This window comes from Mus caroli, unplaced genomic scaffold (genome assembly GCF_978045245.1).
Source record: "Mus caroli unplaced genomic scaffold, Mus_caroli_1 scaffold_14, whole genome shotgun sequence".
Classification (NCBI taxonomy): Eukaryota; Metazoa; Chordata; class Mammalia; order Rodentia; family Muridae; genus Mus; species Mus caroli.
The window spans coordinates 103668520-103686416 of record NW_028227269.1 but is presented as its reverse complement, the minus strand read 5'-3'; the positions used below and the strand labels follow the sequence as shown (position 1 = coordinate 103686416).

At 44.7% G+C, this 17897-nt stretch overlaps 1 protein-coding gene across 1 annotated transcript in view; it reads left to right on the top strand.

Annotated features, from left to right (window-relative positions):
• The window catches only part of Atg2b (autophagy related 2B), a 64564-nt gene that overhangs the window by 25863 nt on the left and 20804 nt on the right, over positions 1 to 17897 (top strand). Inside the window, exons 12-28 of the mRNA XM_021179653.2 lie at positions 340 to 490; positions 967 to 1059; positions 1172 to 1360; positions 4761 to 5034; positions 6402 to 6504; positions 6779 to 6974; positions 7516 to 7658; positions 8949 to 9106; positions 9418 to 9590; positions 10135 to 10285; positions 11689 to 11888; positions 12036 to 12116; positions 13677 to 13783; positions 14435 to 14527; positions 14996 to 15066; positions 15479 to 15555; positions 16030 to 16200. Of these exons, the coding sequence (XP_021035312.1) occupies positions 340 to 490; positions 967 to 1059; positions 1172 to 1360; positions 4761 to 5034; positions 6402 to 6504; positions 6779 to 6974; positions 7516 to 7658; positions 8949 to 9106; positions 9418 to 9590; positions 10135 to 10285; positions 11689 to 11888; positions 12036 to 12116; positions 13677 to 13783; positions 14435 to 14527; positions 14996 to 15066; positions 15479 to 15555; positions 16030 to 16200 (2431 nt within the window). The remainder of the gene's footprint in view (positions 1 to 339; positions 491 to 966; positions 1060 to 1171; positions 1361 to 4760; positions 5035 to 6401; positions 6505 to 6778; positions 6975 to 7515; positions 7659 to 8948; positions 9107 to 9417; positions 9591 to 10134; positions 10286 to 11688; positions 11889 to 12035; positions 12117 to 13676; positions 13784 to 14434; positions 14528 to 14995; positions 15067 to 15478; positions 15556 to 16029; positions 16201 to 17897) is intronic.

The window sequence follows — 17897 nt, the reverse complement described above, 5'->3', positions numbered from 1 at the left end:
TAAAGGCATGTGTGTGCCGCCGTGCCTGGGCAGATGTGAGGTATTTTATCCACTGCAGCATAAGCTTGGAATGTGGAAGAAAGAAGGGCATTGTTGGGCAGTGCAGGCATCCTGAGAGGTGTACCATAGTAGCGCTGTTACAGAGTAGGAAGTGGGAAGCTCAGGACGTTAGGAATATTAATAATGATCACGGCTTAGACTTGTTAGAGTAGTTGTTATTAATTCTTATAATAATATATCACATAGTAATATGCAATGTTGTATACTACTAACATTTGCTTGTTTATGCTATGTTGTTTAGAAGCATGTGGAGACCCTTAAATGCTTCTTTTGTGATAGATTTATAGGTACTGGCATCAAAGTGTCCTATGAGCAGAGACAAAGATCAGCTTCCCGGCACTTTAGCACCGACATGTCCGTTGGGCAAATGGAGTTTTTGGAGTGTCTGTTTCCAACAGATTGTCATTCTGTCCCTCCTCACTACACCGAGGTAAATTCTGGACCACCTTTGGAGTGCTTTTTAGATTTGTTTTGCTTTTTAAAGGAATTGAGTGAACAACAATATTTTTCTTTAAAATGTACCAGCATCATGAAGTGTGTTAGTGCTGCTTTTTATCTTTGAGGTTATTGAAACATTTTAAACTATGTTAGCAAACAGTTTAAATGAAAGGAGAGTTATCTGAGGAGGCAGACAGGTTATGTATGGGCTGTTAGTTTATTTTGTTTTCAAAGTGTTTGCTTAGGTACTGAATGTTTGAACCCTCGCCTGCACTCTGCAGATGAGGTGCTGAGTTTCACAGCACTTGGCAGCTTGGGTGGAGCTGGCTGTTGTGACTGCAGCAAGCCTGTCTCACCTATAGAGCTCCCGTGGTCTGCATGGTTGAGTTCAGGCTAATATGCTGGGTTTAGGTGATTGACTTCAGCTTACTGTCCTAGCTGAAACCCATCTTCATCCTTGTCTTTAAGCTTCTAACGTTCCATTCCAAAGAAGGGACGGATGCCCACCTTCCCGTTTGTCTTCAGCTTCACTATAAACACTCTGAGACTAGAGGACCCCAGGTGAGAGGCCTGTGTGGCCACCACTTCTCTTGTTGTTTGACCTTTATTTTGTCAGTTTTTAACCTCGTTTTACCATTTTGTTAATAATTATATTGTGCTTTTCCTTTTAAAGGGTAATCAAGCAAGACTTAGTTCAGTTCCTCAAAAGGCAGAATTACACATTAAATTAAACCCCGTGTGTTGCGAGCTGGATATCAGTATTGTGGATAGGTTAAATTCCTTGCTTCAACCCCAGAAACTCACTACCGTGGAGATGATGGCCTCGCACATGTATGCGTCCTATAACAAGCATATTAGTTTGGTAAGTATGCAGAAAGTGGTGCCTTAAGCACAAGTAATTTGTACCAGGGACCAGCCTCAGCTTGGAGAGGGGTTCTGAGACGATGACAGACTATTCAAGTCAACTCATGGGTCCAAGTTGATGGCCTGTGTTCTCCTTGAGATGGCTCCCTAGACAGTTCTCTGTAGATAGCTCTTGGCTCTGTAGGCTGCTCGACCGATCAAGACAACATTTCAGACTGTTTTCTCTCTGTTCTGCTCTGTTTTAGACAGCTTTTTCTTGCTATCCTAAAAACTCTCTGACAGGGGAACGCCAGGGCCAAAAAGGGGTAGTGGGTGGGTAGGGGAGTTGGGGGGGTGGGTATTGGGGACTTTTGGGATAGCATTGGAAATGTAAATGAGGAAAATACCTAATAAAAAATTTAAAAAAATAAATTAATTAAAAAAAAATACCCCCCCCCAAAAAAAACCCCAAAACCAAACAACTCTCTGTTGACACATACATCTCGCTTGTTGCTTGAGACAGCTCTCTCTGGTTGGGACAACTCACTCTGCTAGTAAAAATTATTACTAAAAGTTCTCTGGATAGGGATAGCTCATGGGTCTTCTGACCAAAGCCAGAAAAGTTGCTATAAAAAAGCTCCTGGATTTTCCAACCAAGTCAGAAGACCTGTTAGAGAAATTCTAAAAGTAATTCTTGGGTTTTCCCATCAAAATCAGAAAGCTGGAAAAAAGTTCTAAAAGGGCTGTGTTTAGCTTTTAAGTAATTCTTCGGATTTTTTTTCCCCTCCGAGAAAGGGTTTCTCTGTGTAGCCCTGGCTGTCCTGGAACTCACTCTGTAGACCAGGCTGGCCACGAACTCAGAAATCCGCCTGCCTCTGCCTCCCGAGTGCTGGGATTAAAGGCGTGCGTCACCACTGCCCTGCCTAATTCTTGGGATCTTATTAGAAAAAAAGATTCTAAAAGAGCTCAGAAATCCTGCTAGGAAAAGTTCTTGAAGAGCTTTGTACTCTTCAGAGTTCAGATAGCTCAGTTCTTGCTAGAGAAATATTCCAAAAAAGAACTGCTGTCCGCCTTATGCTAGCTCATCTCACTGGACCAAAAGGTCAGTGTTTTCATTTACATATCAGGCCAGTTACTTACTCCAGATTCCCTCTTCACCATCCCACAAATCAGCAATCCAGGACTTCAGCCTTGGGATCTTCCTTGCACCACCACTCCCTACATCTTTTTATCCCCTTCCTTAGCATCTTTCTGACACGCTGGCTCATAGTGCAGCAGCCTCTGCTCACTTAGGCCTGTGAAGCCCCTTATAGAACTTATATTTCATCCTTATGTTTTTGAATAGTTAAGAAATTCTGTATTTTCGCCGGGCTGTGGTGGCGCACGCCTTTAATCCCAGCACTCGGGAGGCAGAGGCAGGCGGATTTCTGAGTTCGAGGCCAGCCTGGTCTACAAAGTGAGTTCCAGGACAGCCAGGGCTACACAGAGAAACCCTGTCTCAAAAAAACCAAAAAAAAAAAGAAATTCTGTATTTTCAAACTCATGATGTTTTAAGAGTTCTTTTTCACAGCCTTAAGCGCTGTCCTGAAGGTCCCAGTGTTTACCATTTTGCTAAAACTTTAGCCACACTTTTGGCCCCTCCCAGACTCATGCTGTCTCTGATTATCATGGAGTCATTAATGTTAGCTGGGAGGATTCCTCTGAGGACCGACCGTGAAAATATGCACATTATTATATAAGCCTTAAACCCACAGCAGCCATCAACATCTGACATGCATGGCGACTCACACTGGCTGGCCCTGTCACAAGTGCAGGAACCATGTCATTCTGACCCTACAGAGAGAGCATGCAGGGCTCAGCAAATATGCTTATTGGGGGGATTATTATGAGAAAGGCCCTATACATTAAATTGACTATTCCAGAGCAATATTATTCATAATAGTAAAAATTAGATATTTTAAAATTATTTTTATCTAAAAATTGTTTTTCTTATTTTTACTTTTTGAGACAGGTCTTTGCATATGTAGACACGGCTGGCCTCAGATTCGCAGAGATCCTCCCTCCTCTGCTGCCGAGGACTAACTTCAAAGGCATGCACCGCCACACCTAACTTAGAAATGACTTCTACAGTTCTCTCACAGTTCTAACCCAGAACTTTATATTTAGACAAGGATGATTTTGAACTTTTTTTTTTTTTCTTTTCTTTTCTCAAGACAGGGTTTCTCTGTATACCCCTTGACTATCCTGGAACTCACTCTGTATACCAGTCTAGCCTTGAACTCAGAGATCTGCCTGTCTCTGCCTCCTGGGTGTTGGGATTAAAGATGTGCACAGTACCGCCTGCCTGGTGATCTGAGCTTTTGCCTTCTCTCTCTATCCCACTATGCACTGATAACAGCGAGGTCAGTTGTTCACTCCTAACAGGATTGCTGTGTGGTATCAGCTGTATGAGAATTCCAGGCACGTGGCACTCTGGCTTCCCTTAGATTGCTGTTAGACGGAATCTAGACAGAAAAGTCACACACAGAAGAAAGGTTACACAGAGAGCTGACAACATGTGGCACAGTGGGGTCAGATTTCTTTCTTTGGATTTTGAAATGTCCTGTAACACACTCAAAGTTTCATTTCATAAACATGACCCAGGTGAAAGGGAAGACCAGGCAGCTCAGGAGTGCTGTGGAGAGTGGGGGCTGAGACTGCGACCCTCTGTGTCATTCTTGTTGGGGTCCAGTACTTTTTTCAACTTTTGTTTGAATGGATGCTTTCGACCATTGCGTATAGTAGTGATTTTTAACTGTAGAAGTTAGATCTGGTTCTTCGTTCTAGCCTCATACTTCCAGAAATAAGACTCAGACTCAAAATATATTTACTAACACCTTGGCCATACAGCTACATTCTTCTCTGTCTAGATTATAATGTAAAATAACCCATTTATTCTAATCTACATTCTGCCACCTGGCTGGTTACCTGTGCTTGGGGAACATGTGTCCGTCTCATCACATCTTCCCGGGTGAATTTTCCTCACCTGGCACTCTCCCAGAATTATTTCTGCCTCCTGTATGTCCCACCTATTTCCTGCCTAAGCCATAGGTCATCAGTTTTATTATTGACAGGTGCCATGTCCATATAGACTAAGTTATTTACATTTAACCCTATAGGGTTTGTTAATAGGCTAGTTTATACCTTTTCCTTGTAGTTTATGGTGAGATTTGGGAGGCTCTGTTGTGCCTGTCTTCATGTTTGTGTACTTTTATATGAAGAGTCAGCTGTTGCCAGAAGGTCTGAATGGGCAGTAGCTGTTACATTTGCACTTGGTGGTGCTAATACGGCAGTGGGTTGTTTGAGCTGTGCATGCTGTGGCCCGTGGGCAGCAGCGATGGCGCACGCTGAACTGCTGAGTATTCCTCATCCTGTTTCAGCACAAGGCTTTCACGGAAGTGTTCCTAGATGACTCGCACAGTCCTGCAAACCGTCGGGTGTCCGTGCAAGTTGCCACCCCAGCCCTGCACCTGTCTGTTCGATTCCCTATTCCTGATCTCCGATCAGACCAGGAAAGAGGACCCTGGTTTAAGAAGTCACTTCAGAAGGAGACCCTTCATTTAGAATTTACGGATCTGGAGTCCAAGACAGAGTTCGTGGGAGGATCCACCCCAGAACAAACTAAACTGGAGCTGACTTTTCGAGAGCTGTCTGGTAAGGCTGAACACACCTGTTCAGTGTGTGTTCACAGAGCAGACTTCATGTAGAACACCGCTCCTCACAACCTAAAATGGCAAATTGGGAGCACAGTTAGAGAATAGAGCAATAGCCCCTTCCCAGAATTGTGTGGAGAATTAAAAACAAAACAAAACGATGCAATGCTTGTTTGCTTTGGTGACCTTCTTATCTTCGTAGGAATGAGTGTGTCAGCATTTTCTGTCATCGAATACCACTTACTGTGTGATAGGGGCTGGGTAGCCTGGGCACCACTCTGCCAGTCCTGTACATGCAGGTCACAGACATGCTGTCCTTTCCAGCAGCAATTAATTGTCACTGCTGATCTGTGGCTGAAGAGGCTGTGTCTCCCTAGCTCACAGTGGTAAGGGCAACTATGATACCTGAGTCCTCTGTCACTACAATACAGCCTTTCCGGGGACATCAGGGTAAAATATGACACAGATCTGCTGCATTCTTGTCCCAGTCACCAGCTCACCTCACACCCGTCAGCAGTCAGAGTTTCCCTGGGCTGTTCTGATCTCTGAGTTTGAGTTTTTGTTGATACTTAAATGGGAATTTGCCAGTGGCATTCAGGAGTGGATGTTTCCGTGCATTCTGCCATCCCTTGCTGCTGTTGGCTGCAGCTTTCTGTTTTACAGGAAGGTTATGAAGAGCAGGGAGAAGGCAGTGTAGTAGTTAGCATGCATACGAAGTACACATCAAAGTGTGCTTGTATCTCTATGTCTTTACTGCTCGGTTAGCTGCATAAGCTTATCTTTATCCTTTCTGCCACACTGGAGACTGAATTCAGAGTCTTACATGCTGGGCAGTTGCTCTGTCTCTGAGCTGTAGCTCTAAGCTGTAAACTTTTCTTCTCTGAAAAAAATAACTGGGGCTAGAGAGATGGCTCAGTGGTTAAGAGGACTTGCTGTAAAACCTCAAAGACCTAAGTTCAGATACCAACACCCACATAACAAGCTGAGCATGGTCTCACCTGTGCCTAAGAGTGGGTAGAAGGCAGTCCCTGGGGCTTGCTGCCTGCCAGCTTAGACAAAACAAGTGCATGCTCCTGCCTCAAAGGAGTAAGATGGCAAGAAAGAGGTTTCCTAACTCCTCAAGTGCACACCAGGAAACCCTTACCAGTATCAGTAGGTAGTGACTGGACATGTTTACTCTAATTATGTATCTTACACAGGAAATACTAGTAAGAATTTTATGTGACTAAAAACTGGCCCATTTGTTAATATCGTGCCTAGCACAGGCCACATTAAGTTAGGACCAATGAGTAAGCACTGCAGAGCTGAGAATGGTGTGTCTTCAGCATGTGAAACTCATGTGGCAGTAAAGCCATCTTGGTTCCATAGGGTCGTTTCAGGAAGAGAAGGGAGGGCCATCTGTCAAGTTCTTCCATGTGTCTGGTGGAGTAGATGGAGACACCGCATCGTCAGATGACTTTGACTGGCCACGGTAAGCAAATGTAGGGATGTAATGGAATTTCCAAAAAGTCACCCTTTGAGTTGGTAAGAATCTACTGCTAGTGGCTTTCCTTTCTGTTTTTACTGCGTTATATGTCGTGAAGTCTACCTGTCTGTAAGTGGGTTGCAGTAGGCATGGGCTTTATACTTATAGGTCAGGCATATCAAATTGACATGTAATCAGTGTTCACTATGTAACCTGCAGAAAGTAAACATGTTGCCATTTATACTTTTATCTTGATTTTTCAAATTATCTTTGCAATCAGAATGGTACTGAAAATAAACCCACCAGCCATGCATTCCATTTTGGAGAGAATAGCAGCCGAGGAAGAGGAAGAGAATGATGGTCACTACCAGGAGGAGGAGGACGGAGGGGCTCATTCCCTGAAAGATGTCTGTGACCTGAGGCGGCCAGCCCCGTCTCCCTTTTCCTCTCGTCGAGTGATGTTTGAGAATGAGCAGGTAAAGAGAATCATGGCGAGCACTGCAGGGAGTTACCCTGCTTGGCCGTGGGGAGATGCTTCCCCGCTTCCTCTCCACCCCATCCTCCCTTCCTTTTTTCTTTGTGTCGCAGGTTGGTTTTGAACTTGTGATCCTCTTGCTTTCACTTCTGAGTTGTGTGATTACAGCTTGTGCAGTACACTTGGCTAGTTATTTTTGAAAGAACACTGTAATCCTGTTACTTGGGAGGTGGAGGCAGGAAGTTTGCAAGTTTGAGACCAGATTGGGAGTCATTACAAGACCCTTAAACAACAGTAACATCACCAGCAGCAAGAACTCCCCAACAGCAATAACAACAACAAAAATAATCTGTGTGGTTTTTGTACTTCTTTGTAACTCTTGTCATCTATTTTTCTTGATGTATATTCTCCCTAATTAAAGGTTATGTTTTATTTAATTGCTCACATAGTAAATGTTATAGTAATTTTAAAAATGCTGCTACAATTTTAGACATAGGTTGCTTCTTTGGTGTGCTGTCTCACATTACACTGTTGTGTTGTAGATGGTGATGCCGGGAGACCCTGTGGAGATGACGGAGTTTCAGGACAAAGCCATCAGCAACTCGCACTACGTGCTGGAGCTCCTGCTGCCCAACATCCACCTGACGCTGCCCAGCAAAGGCTTCTATGAGAAGCTCTATAACAGGTGCGCGGGAGCTCCCAGCACCCAGCCTCCAGCTCCTGCTTTGATACTGTTTAACATGCAGTTGATGGTGTCCGTGGAGCTGAGAGTCCCAACTGTGTCAGAAAGAGCACCACCAACACCTCCCTCCTAACAGCCAAAACAACAAGAATAGTTCATAAATTGTTTGTATAGTTTATAACTCCAAGATTGATTGATAACTGTGTTCTCTGCATGTATGTTCTCCTGTGTTGTGGGTGTGTGAAATGCTTACCTCACCAACCTGTGTGCTGCCTGTTGACTGTCTGCCAGCGAGCTGCTGAGAAGTGCTGGTTTCAGTGGTGTGAAGAGCATTAGGAGATTTGAATAGCAGGCCAATAGGCACTGGCTAGGTTTCTCAGGTTTTTTTGTTTTGTTTTTTTGTTTTTGTTTTTTTCGAGACAGGGTTTCTCTGTGTAGCCCTGGCTGTCCTGGAACTCACTTTGTAGACCAGGCTGGCCTCGAACTCAGAAATCTGCCTGCCTCTGCCTCCCGAGTGCTGGGATTAAAGGCGGGTGACACCACTCCGGGCTTTTGTGCGTGTTTTATATTTGTGTTTATATTTGTGTTTGTATCTGTATTTGTGTGTGCATGTTTGTATATGTTTGTATTTGTGTGTCTTTGGGAGCTGAGTCTAATCTTGAACACCAGCTTTTCTTCTGCTTGGCAGTGTATCTTTGGGGAGATCACTTAAGCTTTAAGTGGTGGCTTCTTCATGAGTCAGTGAGTCTGGGGTAGCGAGTCTCCCGTCTGTTACGAGTGTCCCTATAGCAGTTTGCCAAGTGAAAGCTGTCAAGCACCTCAGCAGTCTTCCTATTGTCATCTGGGAGTGGTTTGTTTGTTTGTTTGGTTGGTTGTTTTAAAAAAGAGAAGGTCTTACTGTACAGCCCTGGCTGGTCTGAAACTTGCTGTGTAGACCAGGCTGGCCTGAGACTGCTTCTGCCTCTTAGGATTGAAGGCATACTTCACTATATCTGACTGAGGTTTTCTCTGTAGTTTGTTCTCTCACCTTTAAAGTGTTCTCAGCAGTGTGATTAGGGCGTTCAGTGTATTGACATGGCTGACACTAGGTGATGTCTAATTAGGGTCCAGTCTCAGATTCCTTTCTCTGCTCTTGCTTTCCCATTGAAAGCATGTGACTGCTGTTTTAAAGCCCCTTCACAGGGTTGTTTTCCATTTCTGCTTGAAACCTTATTTCACACAGGATCCTGGAAAGAGGGTTCTCCGTCTGTCTCCACTGACAAGTTTCCTGTTCATCTTGTGCTTTGTGTCTAGGATCTTTAATGACTTGCTTCTCTGGGAGCCAACAGCTCCTTCACCAGTGGAGACACTTGAAAACGTTTCCTATGGCATCGGACTCTCCGTGGCCAGTCAGCTGATCAACACCTTCAGCAAAGATAGCTTCAGTCCCTTTAAATCTGCAGTTCATTATGGTAATGTATTTTTACATTGGTTCTGGTATAACACCTTATTTCTAAGTCTCAGACTTGTTTTCTATTTTTATGCTATAATTTCTTTGGAAATTTCTATGACTTTCCCCATGTCTGTGTCTATGCTGACAAGAACTTTGCGGCTCAAACATGGAATCTTTGGAGTGATCATGTACATGTTTGATATTCACTTGGAGGCCCCTCTCCCTCATGGTTCTGTCCTTTGTGAAAATGCAAAGTACTGTTGTGGTCATTGTAAGCTGCTGCCTTGCTTAGCTGTCAGAACCTGTAATCGTAGGTCTTTTCCCGCATAGATGAAGACAGTGGATCTGAAGAAGAGACTTTGCAGTATTTTTCTGCTGTTGATCCCAACTATCGTTCCCGTAGGAAAAAAAAGTCGGACTCTCAGAACAAGAACTCTCAGAGCTTCCTCTCAGTGCTTCTGAGTGTCAATCATGGACTAATGGCAGTGCTCACTGATGTAAAGGTATGGCTGCGCAGTCTCCTATAATCAAGTGGGGTGAAGTTGTGTTAGTGTGGGGGATGGGGAGCAGTGTTCCAGGATGCCAGAGCTGGAACACAGCTGCTTTGGGGGCTAGCTTTCTCTGCTGCTCTAAGGCTGTGTAGCCTCCCTGTAGACAGCACCCGCTAAGTCTGCCAGTGAGGGCAGTAATTGTAGCTTTTTTTGCCTCATTTTAAAAGAGGGTGAAGCACAGCTATTTATTAAAGAGGACTTATTCACATTATGCACACACATTATTCAGCGTTTTGTCCCACTGTATCAAATGGCTCAAGAATCAGACTGCTTTGTGTGGTGTGGAAGAATTTCCTGAGTTAGATTCAGAATGAGCATGCCAAGACACAATCTTCCTGCATTTAAATAATGGTTGTCCGGTATGAAGCTCAGTGACCAAGAGCCTACCTACTATGTGCAACTACTGTGTGTTTTAGGTTCTATCTACAGTACTGAAATTTGACCAAAAAAAAATAAAAAGTGACTTATAACCCCCCACCCCCGATTGTTTTGTTAGCAAGAGAATGGAGATCCAATGGAAAGTAAGCATGGTGAATTCTGGTTAGAATTCAATAGCGGCTCGTTCTTCTGCGTGACAAAGTATGAGGGCTTTGAGGACAAGCACTACATCTGCTTGCATTCCAGCAGCCTCAGGCTGTACCACAAAGGTAGGGAATTGTGCATCTTCCTCTCCTCTGTTTGGCGAGTGAATTTCCTATCTGTTAAAGACAGTTTTGAGAATACAATGTGGATGTAAGTTTTATTCTGTTGGGAGTTCTGGTTTTGTTGTCAAAATCATACTTATAGATTAAAATTTTTTTGTTTTGAGACAAGGTCTCACTGTATAGCCAACACTGGTCCTGAACTTGAGATTCTCCTGCCTTAGCCTCTCAAGTTCTAGGATTCAAGACACACTACCTCACCTGACTAAAACTTAGAAATTGTGAGTTGTTGCCTGAATCACTCTGTGAATAGGCACAAAGATACAAAAATCTTGTTTCCCTAGTATTTCAGAAGCTTAGTTTATTTTTGTTTTTTTATTTTCTGAGTTTTTGCTCTCAGTTTTACCAACAATCACAAAGAAGTAGGTCGTTGCTGCCATGCTGGCCTTTGACCCTATGCCACCAGAACCATGCTGGGTTCTGTGGGGATCTTTGCAAACACAACAACCAGTAGAGTAATTGATGGTGTGAGGCACGAAGAAAGTCTAGTTCAACACATATCAGTAGCCAGTGTGGTTCAAACTGCAGAGTCTGTGGGCAGTTTATTTGAGGCATATTTCAGTACAACATCGTTTGGAACAGTCTCCTGCTGTAACAGCCCTGTGTGCAGTGAAACTCTCCTCAAAGTGCATGTCATTTCTTCCATGGAGAAGGCTTGTATAGATAGACCATCTTAAGGGCCTGAGGAAGATCTGGTGCGGTCTTAGTCATACAGTGGTGCAGAATCCCCTACCTCCAGTCCTGTTTGTAAGAGTCTGGGGAACCAGGTATGGCCCTAGAGAGAGCATAGGAGTCACCAGACCATTAACTGACTCCATTTCCAGCCTCCTGGGCAGAAGACAGGTTCTATATCTCTTCCTTTGAAGAGACAACCCTGTATATTAACATTCCTGGTTTATTAGTGGTTGTCTGTGAGCACTAGGACCTCTGTGCACCCAACAAGGTTCAAAGAAATATAGACTTGTCCTGGAAATTATGTTAGAAATGCTCTGAATCTCAGATGTCTCTGATAGTGAGCTGCCGCAGTGGATGCTCTGTGCCTGACTCTTGGGACGGGTTACCATCAGAGCACAGGTGAGCCAGAATCAGGCATGAGTGACCTTGACTCTGTTGTCTGAAGAGCACACAAGACAAAAATGAGTCATGTGCAGAACTATATGCTCCCTAATGTCTCATTTAATGTATGTGGGCATTGCCTACAAATGCCCAGCTACTTCTGATTCTGAGTCGCTTGGGTAAAGCATACTCAGCCTGCACAGAGAGTTTTGTTGTGAGCTGTGAAAGTCCAAACAATTACGGAGCTAATTTCAAGTGATCATGTTGGTGTTTTTATCTCAACATGTGTCTAGGCATGGTAGATGGAGCCATTCTCCCTACAGAGACGCGCTTGCCCTGTTCCACCCGCCCACACTGGCTGGAACCTACAATTTATTCCTCTGAAGAAGATGGCCTCAGCCGAGCTGCCTCAGATGGGGTTGGGGGAGACAATTTGAATATGCTTTCAGTCGCAGTGAAGATACTGTCTGATAAGTCCGAGTCCAACACGAAGGTGTGTGCCTTATACTGCTAGCTAGGCGTATTGACTTGCTTGCTCTCCACGGTGACTGTATGGGTGGCAGCACCTTTGTTTTCTTGGAAAAATTTGAGTTGGGGATTCTGTGGATTAATGTGGTCTTTGTGTTGTCCTGTGGTGCAGGAGTTCCTCGTGGCTGTGGGGCTGAAAGGAGCCACTCTACAACACAGGGTGCTGCCTGCCGGACTCAGTTGGCACGAGCAGGTAAGAGCTGTCACCTGTCAAGTACTTTAATAGCATTTACAAGTCACGACGCCCAGAAGGCAGGTGACTTTTTGCTTAAATTGCGGTCCCTATAGCTTCTCAGTGTCAGCGTTGCTGTTGTTAGATCAGTCAGGAAAAGACGCGCATGTAGAATGCCCAGCCTGGGAGAGCAGCAGTGGTGCTGAGTTCTGAAAACCAGGGTTAGGGTTAACAATACGCTTTTTGTCTGTCTGCCTTCCTGCCTTCTTAGCTACCTTTACCTACCTACCTACCTACCTACCTACTTATTTTTCCCATGTTTGGGACTAAGCCCAGGGCCTCACACACACACTGAGTGGTCTACTGCCCACTAGACTGCAAAGCCTTGCGTTGGACCCCAGCAGCACATGAATGCAGCAGACGTCCAGGACATAGAGTTAAGGAAGCCGAGGATGACACTCAAGTTCCTACTTCCTTAGCTCTGCCTCCTGAAGAAACCAGATTTTTGAAAAGTAATCTTCAACAAAGACTTTCCAAGAATTGTTCTGAACAATATGTCAGTTGTATGATTGTGCATGCTTTTTATTTTCATAAGACAGGGCTTTCTCCCATCCAGGTACTAAGTACCAGTCTAGTCCTGTTTAGCTTCCAAGACTGGAGGAGATTGAGAGTGTTTATGGTGGCATGACCACAGACGTAAGGTGGGGTTTCTAAGGTGTCTGTGGCATTCAGTGATTGGATGTGACTCTTCATTTCAAGTTCCACTTTAGCCTTGTAATTGTGCTACGTAAGGGGCACAGGCTGTGATACACACACACACACAGTCAGACACCAGGCTGTGATAAGCACACACACACAGTAAGACACCAGGCTGTGATACACACACACACACACACACACACGCACACACACAGTCAGACACCAGGCTGTGATAAGCACACACACACAGTAAGACACCAGGCTGTGATACACACACACACACACACACACACACAGTAAGACACCAGGCTGTGATACACACACACACACACAGTAAGACACCAGGCTGTGATAAACACACACACACACACACACACAGAGTAAGACACCAGGCTGTGATAAAACACACACACACACACACACAGTAAGACACCAGGCTGTGATAAACACACACACACACACAGTAAGACACCAGGCTGTGATAAGCACACACACACACACAGTAAGACACCAGGCTGTGATAAACACACACACACACAGTAAGACACCAGGCTGTGATAAACACACACACACACACAGTAAGACACCAGGCTGTGATAAGCACACACACACACACACACACACACACACACAGTAAGACACCAGGCTGTGATACACACACACACACACACACACACACAGAAAGACAGTTGCTATAGACAGGTAAGTGCATCTCTCCTCCTCTTCCGCATCCCTGTCAGGCACACACTTTCACAATGAATCCCTTCAGAACAACAGTGTTTTCTTAGAGTATCTTAAGTCACTCTGTTACGTATTTGTTAAATGTATTCTAGCAAAATGTTATTTCTTTTAAAGCAGGTAGTTATGTCTTTGTGATTATAGATTTTAAACTTCTTAAATATTGCTGATGAACCTGTTTTGGGATATAACCCTCCAACTTCATTCACAACTTTCCACGTCCATCTTTGGAGCTGTGCACTTGATTACAGGTGAGTCCATTGGAACAAAGAACAGTTTTACTTAAAACACACTGAGTTTAGAGCCACCAAGCCTGATAACCTGAGTTCATTTCCTGGGATCCAGTCATGGAAGAAAAGAACCAACTCCCGCCGGGCATGGTGGCGCACGCCTTTAATCCCAGCACTCGGGAGGCAGAGGCAGGCGGATTTCTGAGTTCGAGGCCAGCCTGGTCTACAGAGTGAGTTCCAGGACAGCCAGTGCTACACAGAGAAACCCTGTCTCGAAAAACCAAAAAAAAAAAAAAAAAAAAAAAAAAAAAAAAAAAGAACCAACTCCCCCAATTTGTCCTTTGGCTTCCACACATGTACCACACAGCCATATACACACATTTGTAAATAAATAAAGTATAAAAGTTAAAACATACTAATTTTTGAATAAATAATTCTGCCTGCTGTGGGGTTGCACACCTCCAATTCCAATACTTACCAGGCTTGGGTAAGAAGACAGAAGATGTGAAACCAATCTGGGCTCCATAGTGAGATTCTGTCACAAAAAGAATATACCTAACAAGCAAAGCAGAGCCCTCTAACAATGCCACAGTTGAGGAGTTGCAGTTGGAAGTGTGTTTGGAAGAGTTCTGTTGCATCTGGCTGGTAATCTGTTGCTTTTTTTGCTGCCAGGCCCCTTCACCTGCCAATCCGATCCCTTCTTACTGTTGAGACGTTCAGCATTTCTAGCAGTGTTGCTTTGGATAAATCTTCCTCCACTCTCAGGTACCTGCGAACTCGCCCTGCAGCAGCTGCTGCTCAAGTGCATCAGCTGGAGATACCGGGCTCCCTTACCCAAACTGCCCCTAACATCAGCTGAATCTGAACCACTTAGTCATCCTTCCTCAGGGATCCTTCTCAGGGCCGTGCTCCCCTGCTCCTCTCACTGTCATGTTTCCACTTTAACGGGGAGGACGGCATCCCTGAGACTCTCAGGTGGCAATTTAGACCCTTTGATTGGTATCCAGGTACCAGATACGTGTTATCTCAGAAATGGAAATCTTTAGACTCGGGCATCATTTGAAACAAACAACTGGCCCAAAAGCCTAAATGGCCATGTGTTAGCACCTTCATGTGTTTTGGGTCACACAGGTTTGGGGGTGAAGTACACTGAGCATGCGCAGTGAGGTGTGGATGGCTCTGTGCTTCTGCTCAGAGCTTACATTTTCAGATGTTGTTTCTTGTCTTTTCCAGAATCATCATGGACGAGGCTGCTTTACACCTGTCAGACAAGTGCAACACTGTCACTGTAAACCTGAATAGAGGTGCGTTCCAAACAAATTCTGGGGCCGATTACTGCTGCTGAACTGTGTGGGAATGTATTAAAGCAATTTTAGTGTGAAGTGGAGTTGGAAAGGTGGGCTCTTATAAGGGAACTTCTAACAGATGTTGAAATGTGTAATGTTTGTGACATCTTCAGAGTTTTCAGTTTGAGGTTTTAATGTGCTAATGGTGTTAGATATCGTCTAAATATCTATTTAATATGCAGTCATCTCTTGTAGCTAAAATTGTGTGAGGTATCAGATGAAGTCACAGTGATGTGGTAGGGTTAACCTGTCTGTAGCTCACACACTACAGACCTGTGCGTGGGTTGTGCATGGAGTTTAAACAGAGGTTAGGTTTGGATTGTAGAAATAGTCTTTAAAATACTACAATAAATATTGTATTAAATTTTAGATTATGTTCGTGTGATGGACATGGGACTTTTAGAGCTGACCATAACCGCAGTAAAATCTGATTCTGATGGAGAACAGGTCAGTTGTAATAAGTGGAAATTTTTATTTAAGTCCTATTCTTAAAAGATTTTAAATAAATATAGTGTATTAGGACATATTTTTCCCACCCAATTTTATTCAAAATTTTTGGAAACTGGGATTAATTTAAATACTTTTCATGTGACAAAACAAATGAGTGTATATTTCAGACTTATTTTATGTGTATGAATGTTTTGCCTACATGTGTGTGCACCACGTATATGCCTGCTACCTGCAAATGTCAGAAGAGGGCGTCAGAACCCTGGAACTGGAGTTCCAGGCAGTTGTGGGCCACGCCACCGTGTGGGTGCTGGGGAATTATCTCTGGTCCTTTGCAGGAGCAGAAAGTGCTCAAAATGTCTGACCTGCGTCTCCAGCCCAGGAATGTATGTTTTACCTCCTGTGCTCCTGGAGAGGACTTGGTGACTCTTGTCTTCAAAGAGTGTTTGTCATTTTCTCCATGTGCCCTCCCAGACTGCTCCCCGCTTTGAGTTGCACTGTTCCAGCGATGTCGTGCATATCAGAACATGCTCAGACTCGTGCGCTGCGCTGATGAATCTCATTCAGTATGTCGCAAGTTACGGGGACCTACATGTACCTCAGAAAGCAGAGATGAAGCCTGGAGTCCCACAGAGAAAGCCCAAGGTACGGGGAAGGCACCCATCCCACTGACGTCACTCAGTGGGAGTACCGAGTCTGTCTGGAGGGCCACTCCCGAGTCACCCTTCTCTGTGAGAAGCCGTCTACTGCTCATGCTTTGTTTTAGAACATTAATCTCAGCAGGCATAATTCTGTTTTAGATTTTGTTTATTAAACAAACTGTCAGAATGCTGCAGGCAGCTAGATGGCAGCTACTGCCATCATCAGGAAGACTTCCTTCTACAGCAGTGTCTGCCCTGTTCTCTGTGCACTCTGTTCAGCTTCTTCTGTGGAGCTGCCTCTCCCTCCATTGCAGCCCAGTGAGGAGAGGCTGCAGGCTATCTCCAGCGCTCACACCTAGCCTGCTTGAGTGTTTCCCTGGTTAGCAGGGGAAACAGCGGGTATCCCCGGTTCACTTCCAGGTCACTGCTTGCTTATGCCCAGTGTCCCCTTTCTGATGTCTTGTGTTCAGTTTGAATGGTGCTGCACTTACTTTGGTGATTTTATTTTGCAATGCTGTTCTTTACAGCCTTTTCTGTGAACAGACTCCTCAGTCTCCTCAGAACCTATTCAGATAGGTCAGAGTTCGTTAGCAAGGGTCTGACCAGCATAGTGAGCCTTGTTAAGTCAACCTGCTCTTCCTTTCTGTTCCCCCTGCTCCTGTGTTGTGAGGTGACCAAAGATACCCCCTCTACTATCTGCTGTTCTTGAAAATATGGCCCAGTTTATGAAAGATACTTTCAGCTTGTATCTTCCCATTTCAGAGCCGTACTCACATTTAAGGAGCACTGCCTGGGTGTAATGGATCTAGTTACCAACCAGTGGTGAAGTGGTGGAGCGGAGCCTGTGAATCCCCATTCAGATTCCCTCCTGTTTATATTTCCACTGCACTCAGGAGTCCAGGAAAGGAGGCCCTGACCTACAGGGCAGCAGAAGGATTTGAGTGGATGACACTTGGTCAGGGATACCTGGCTGCCCAGCAGGGTTTTAAGGACCCCCTCCCCCCTGCAGGGTCCTGGTTCTCTGTCTGCTCCTGAGCTATGTTTATATTTATTTGGGTTTGTTGGTAGCTAATGGTATGATAATGATTACACTAAAAGCTCACTGCTGGGCAGACTGTAACCCATGAGTGTACTCGGTGACTGTGGACTGCTCCTGATGTCTGCAGTGCTGTGGTTCTAGGCAGCTCGCCTGCCCTCTGCTCTGCTCTTAGGCTCAGTGGCTTGCCTGTCTCCTCTGTAAAAAGTATTTTCAGATGGAGTCTTAGTTTCACTGCTGTGAAGAGACACCATGACCATGGCAACTCTACAAAGGAAAATGTTTAACTGGGGCTGGCTTACAGTTTCAGAGGTTCAGTTCATTATCATCATGGAAGGAAGCACGGCAGTGTACAGGCAGGCATGGTGCTGAAGGACCCAACAGTTCCACGTCTTTTTTTTTTTTTTTTCCTAACTTATTTTTATTTAATGTTCATTGGTGTTTGCCTGCTAATGCTATTTGTGTGAAGGTGTCGGATCCTCTGGAACTGGAGTTACAGACAGGTGTGAGCTGCCATGTAGGTGCTGGGAATTGAACTCAGGTCCTCTAAAAGAACAATCGGGGCTCCTAAATGCTGAACCATTTCTCCAGCCTTGAGTTCTACACCTTATCTGAAGGCAGCAGAAGGAGACCACATGGCATATCCACTCCAGTAAGGCCACACT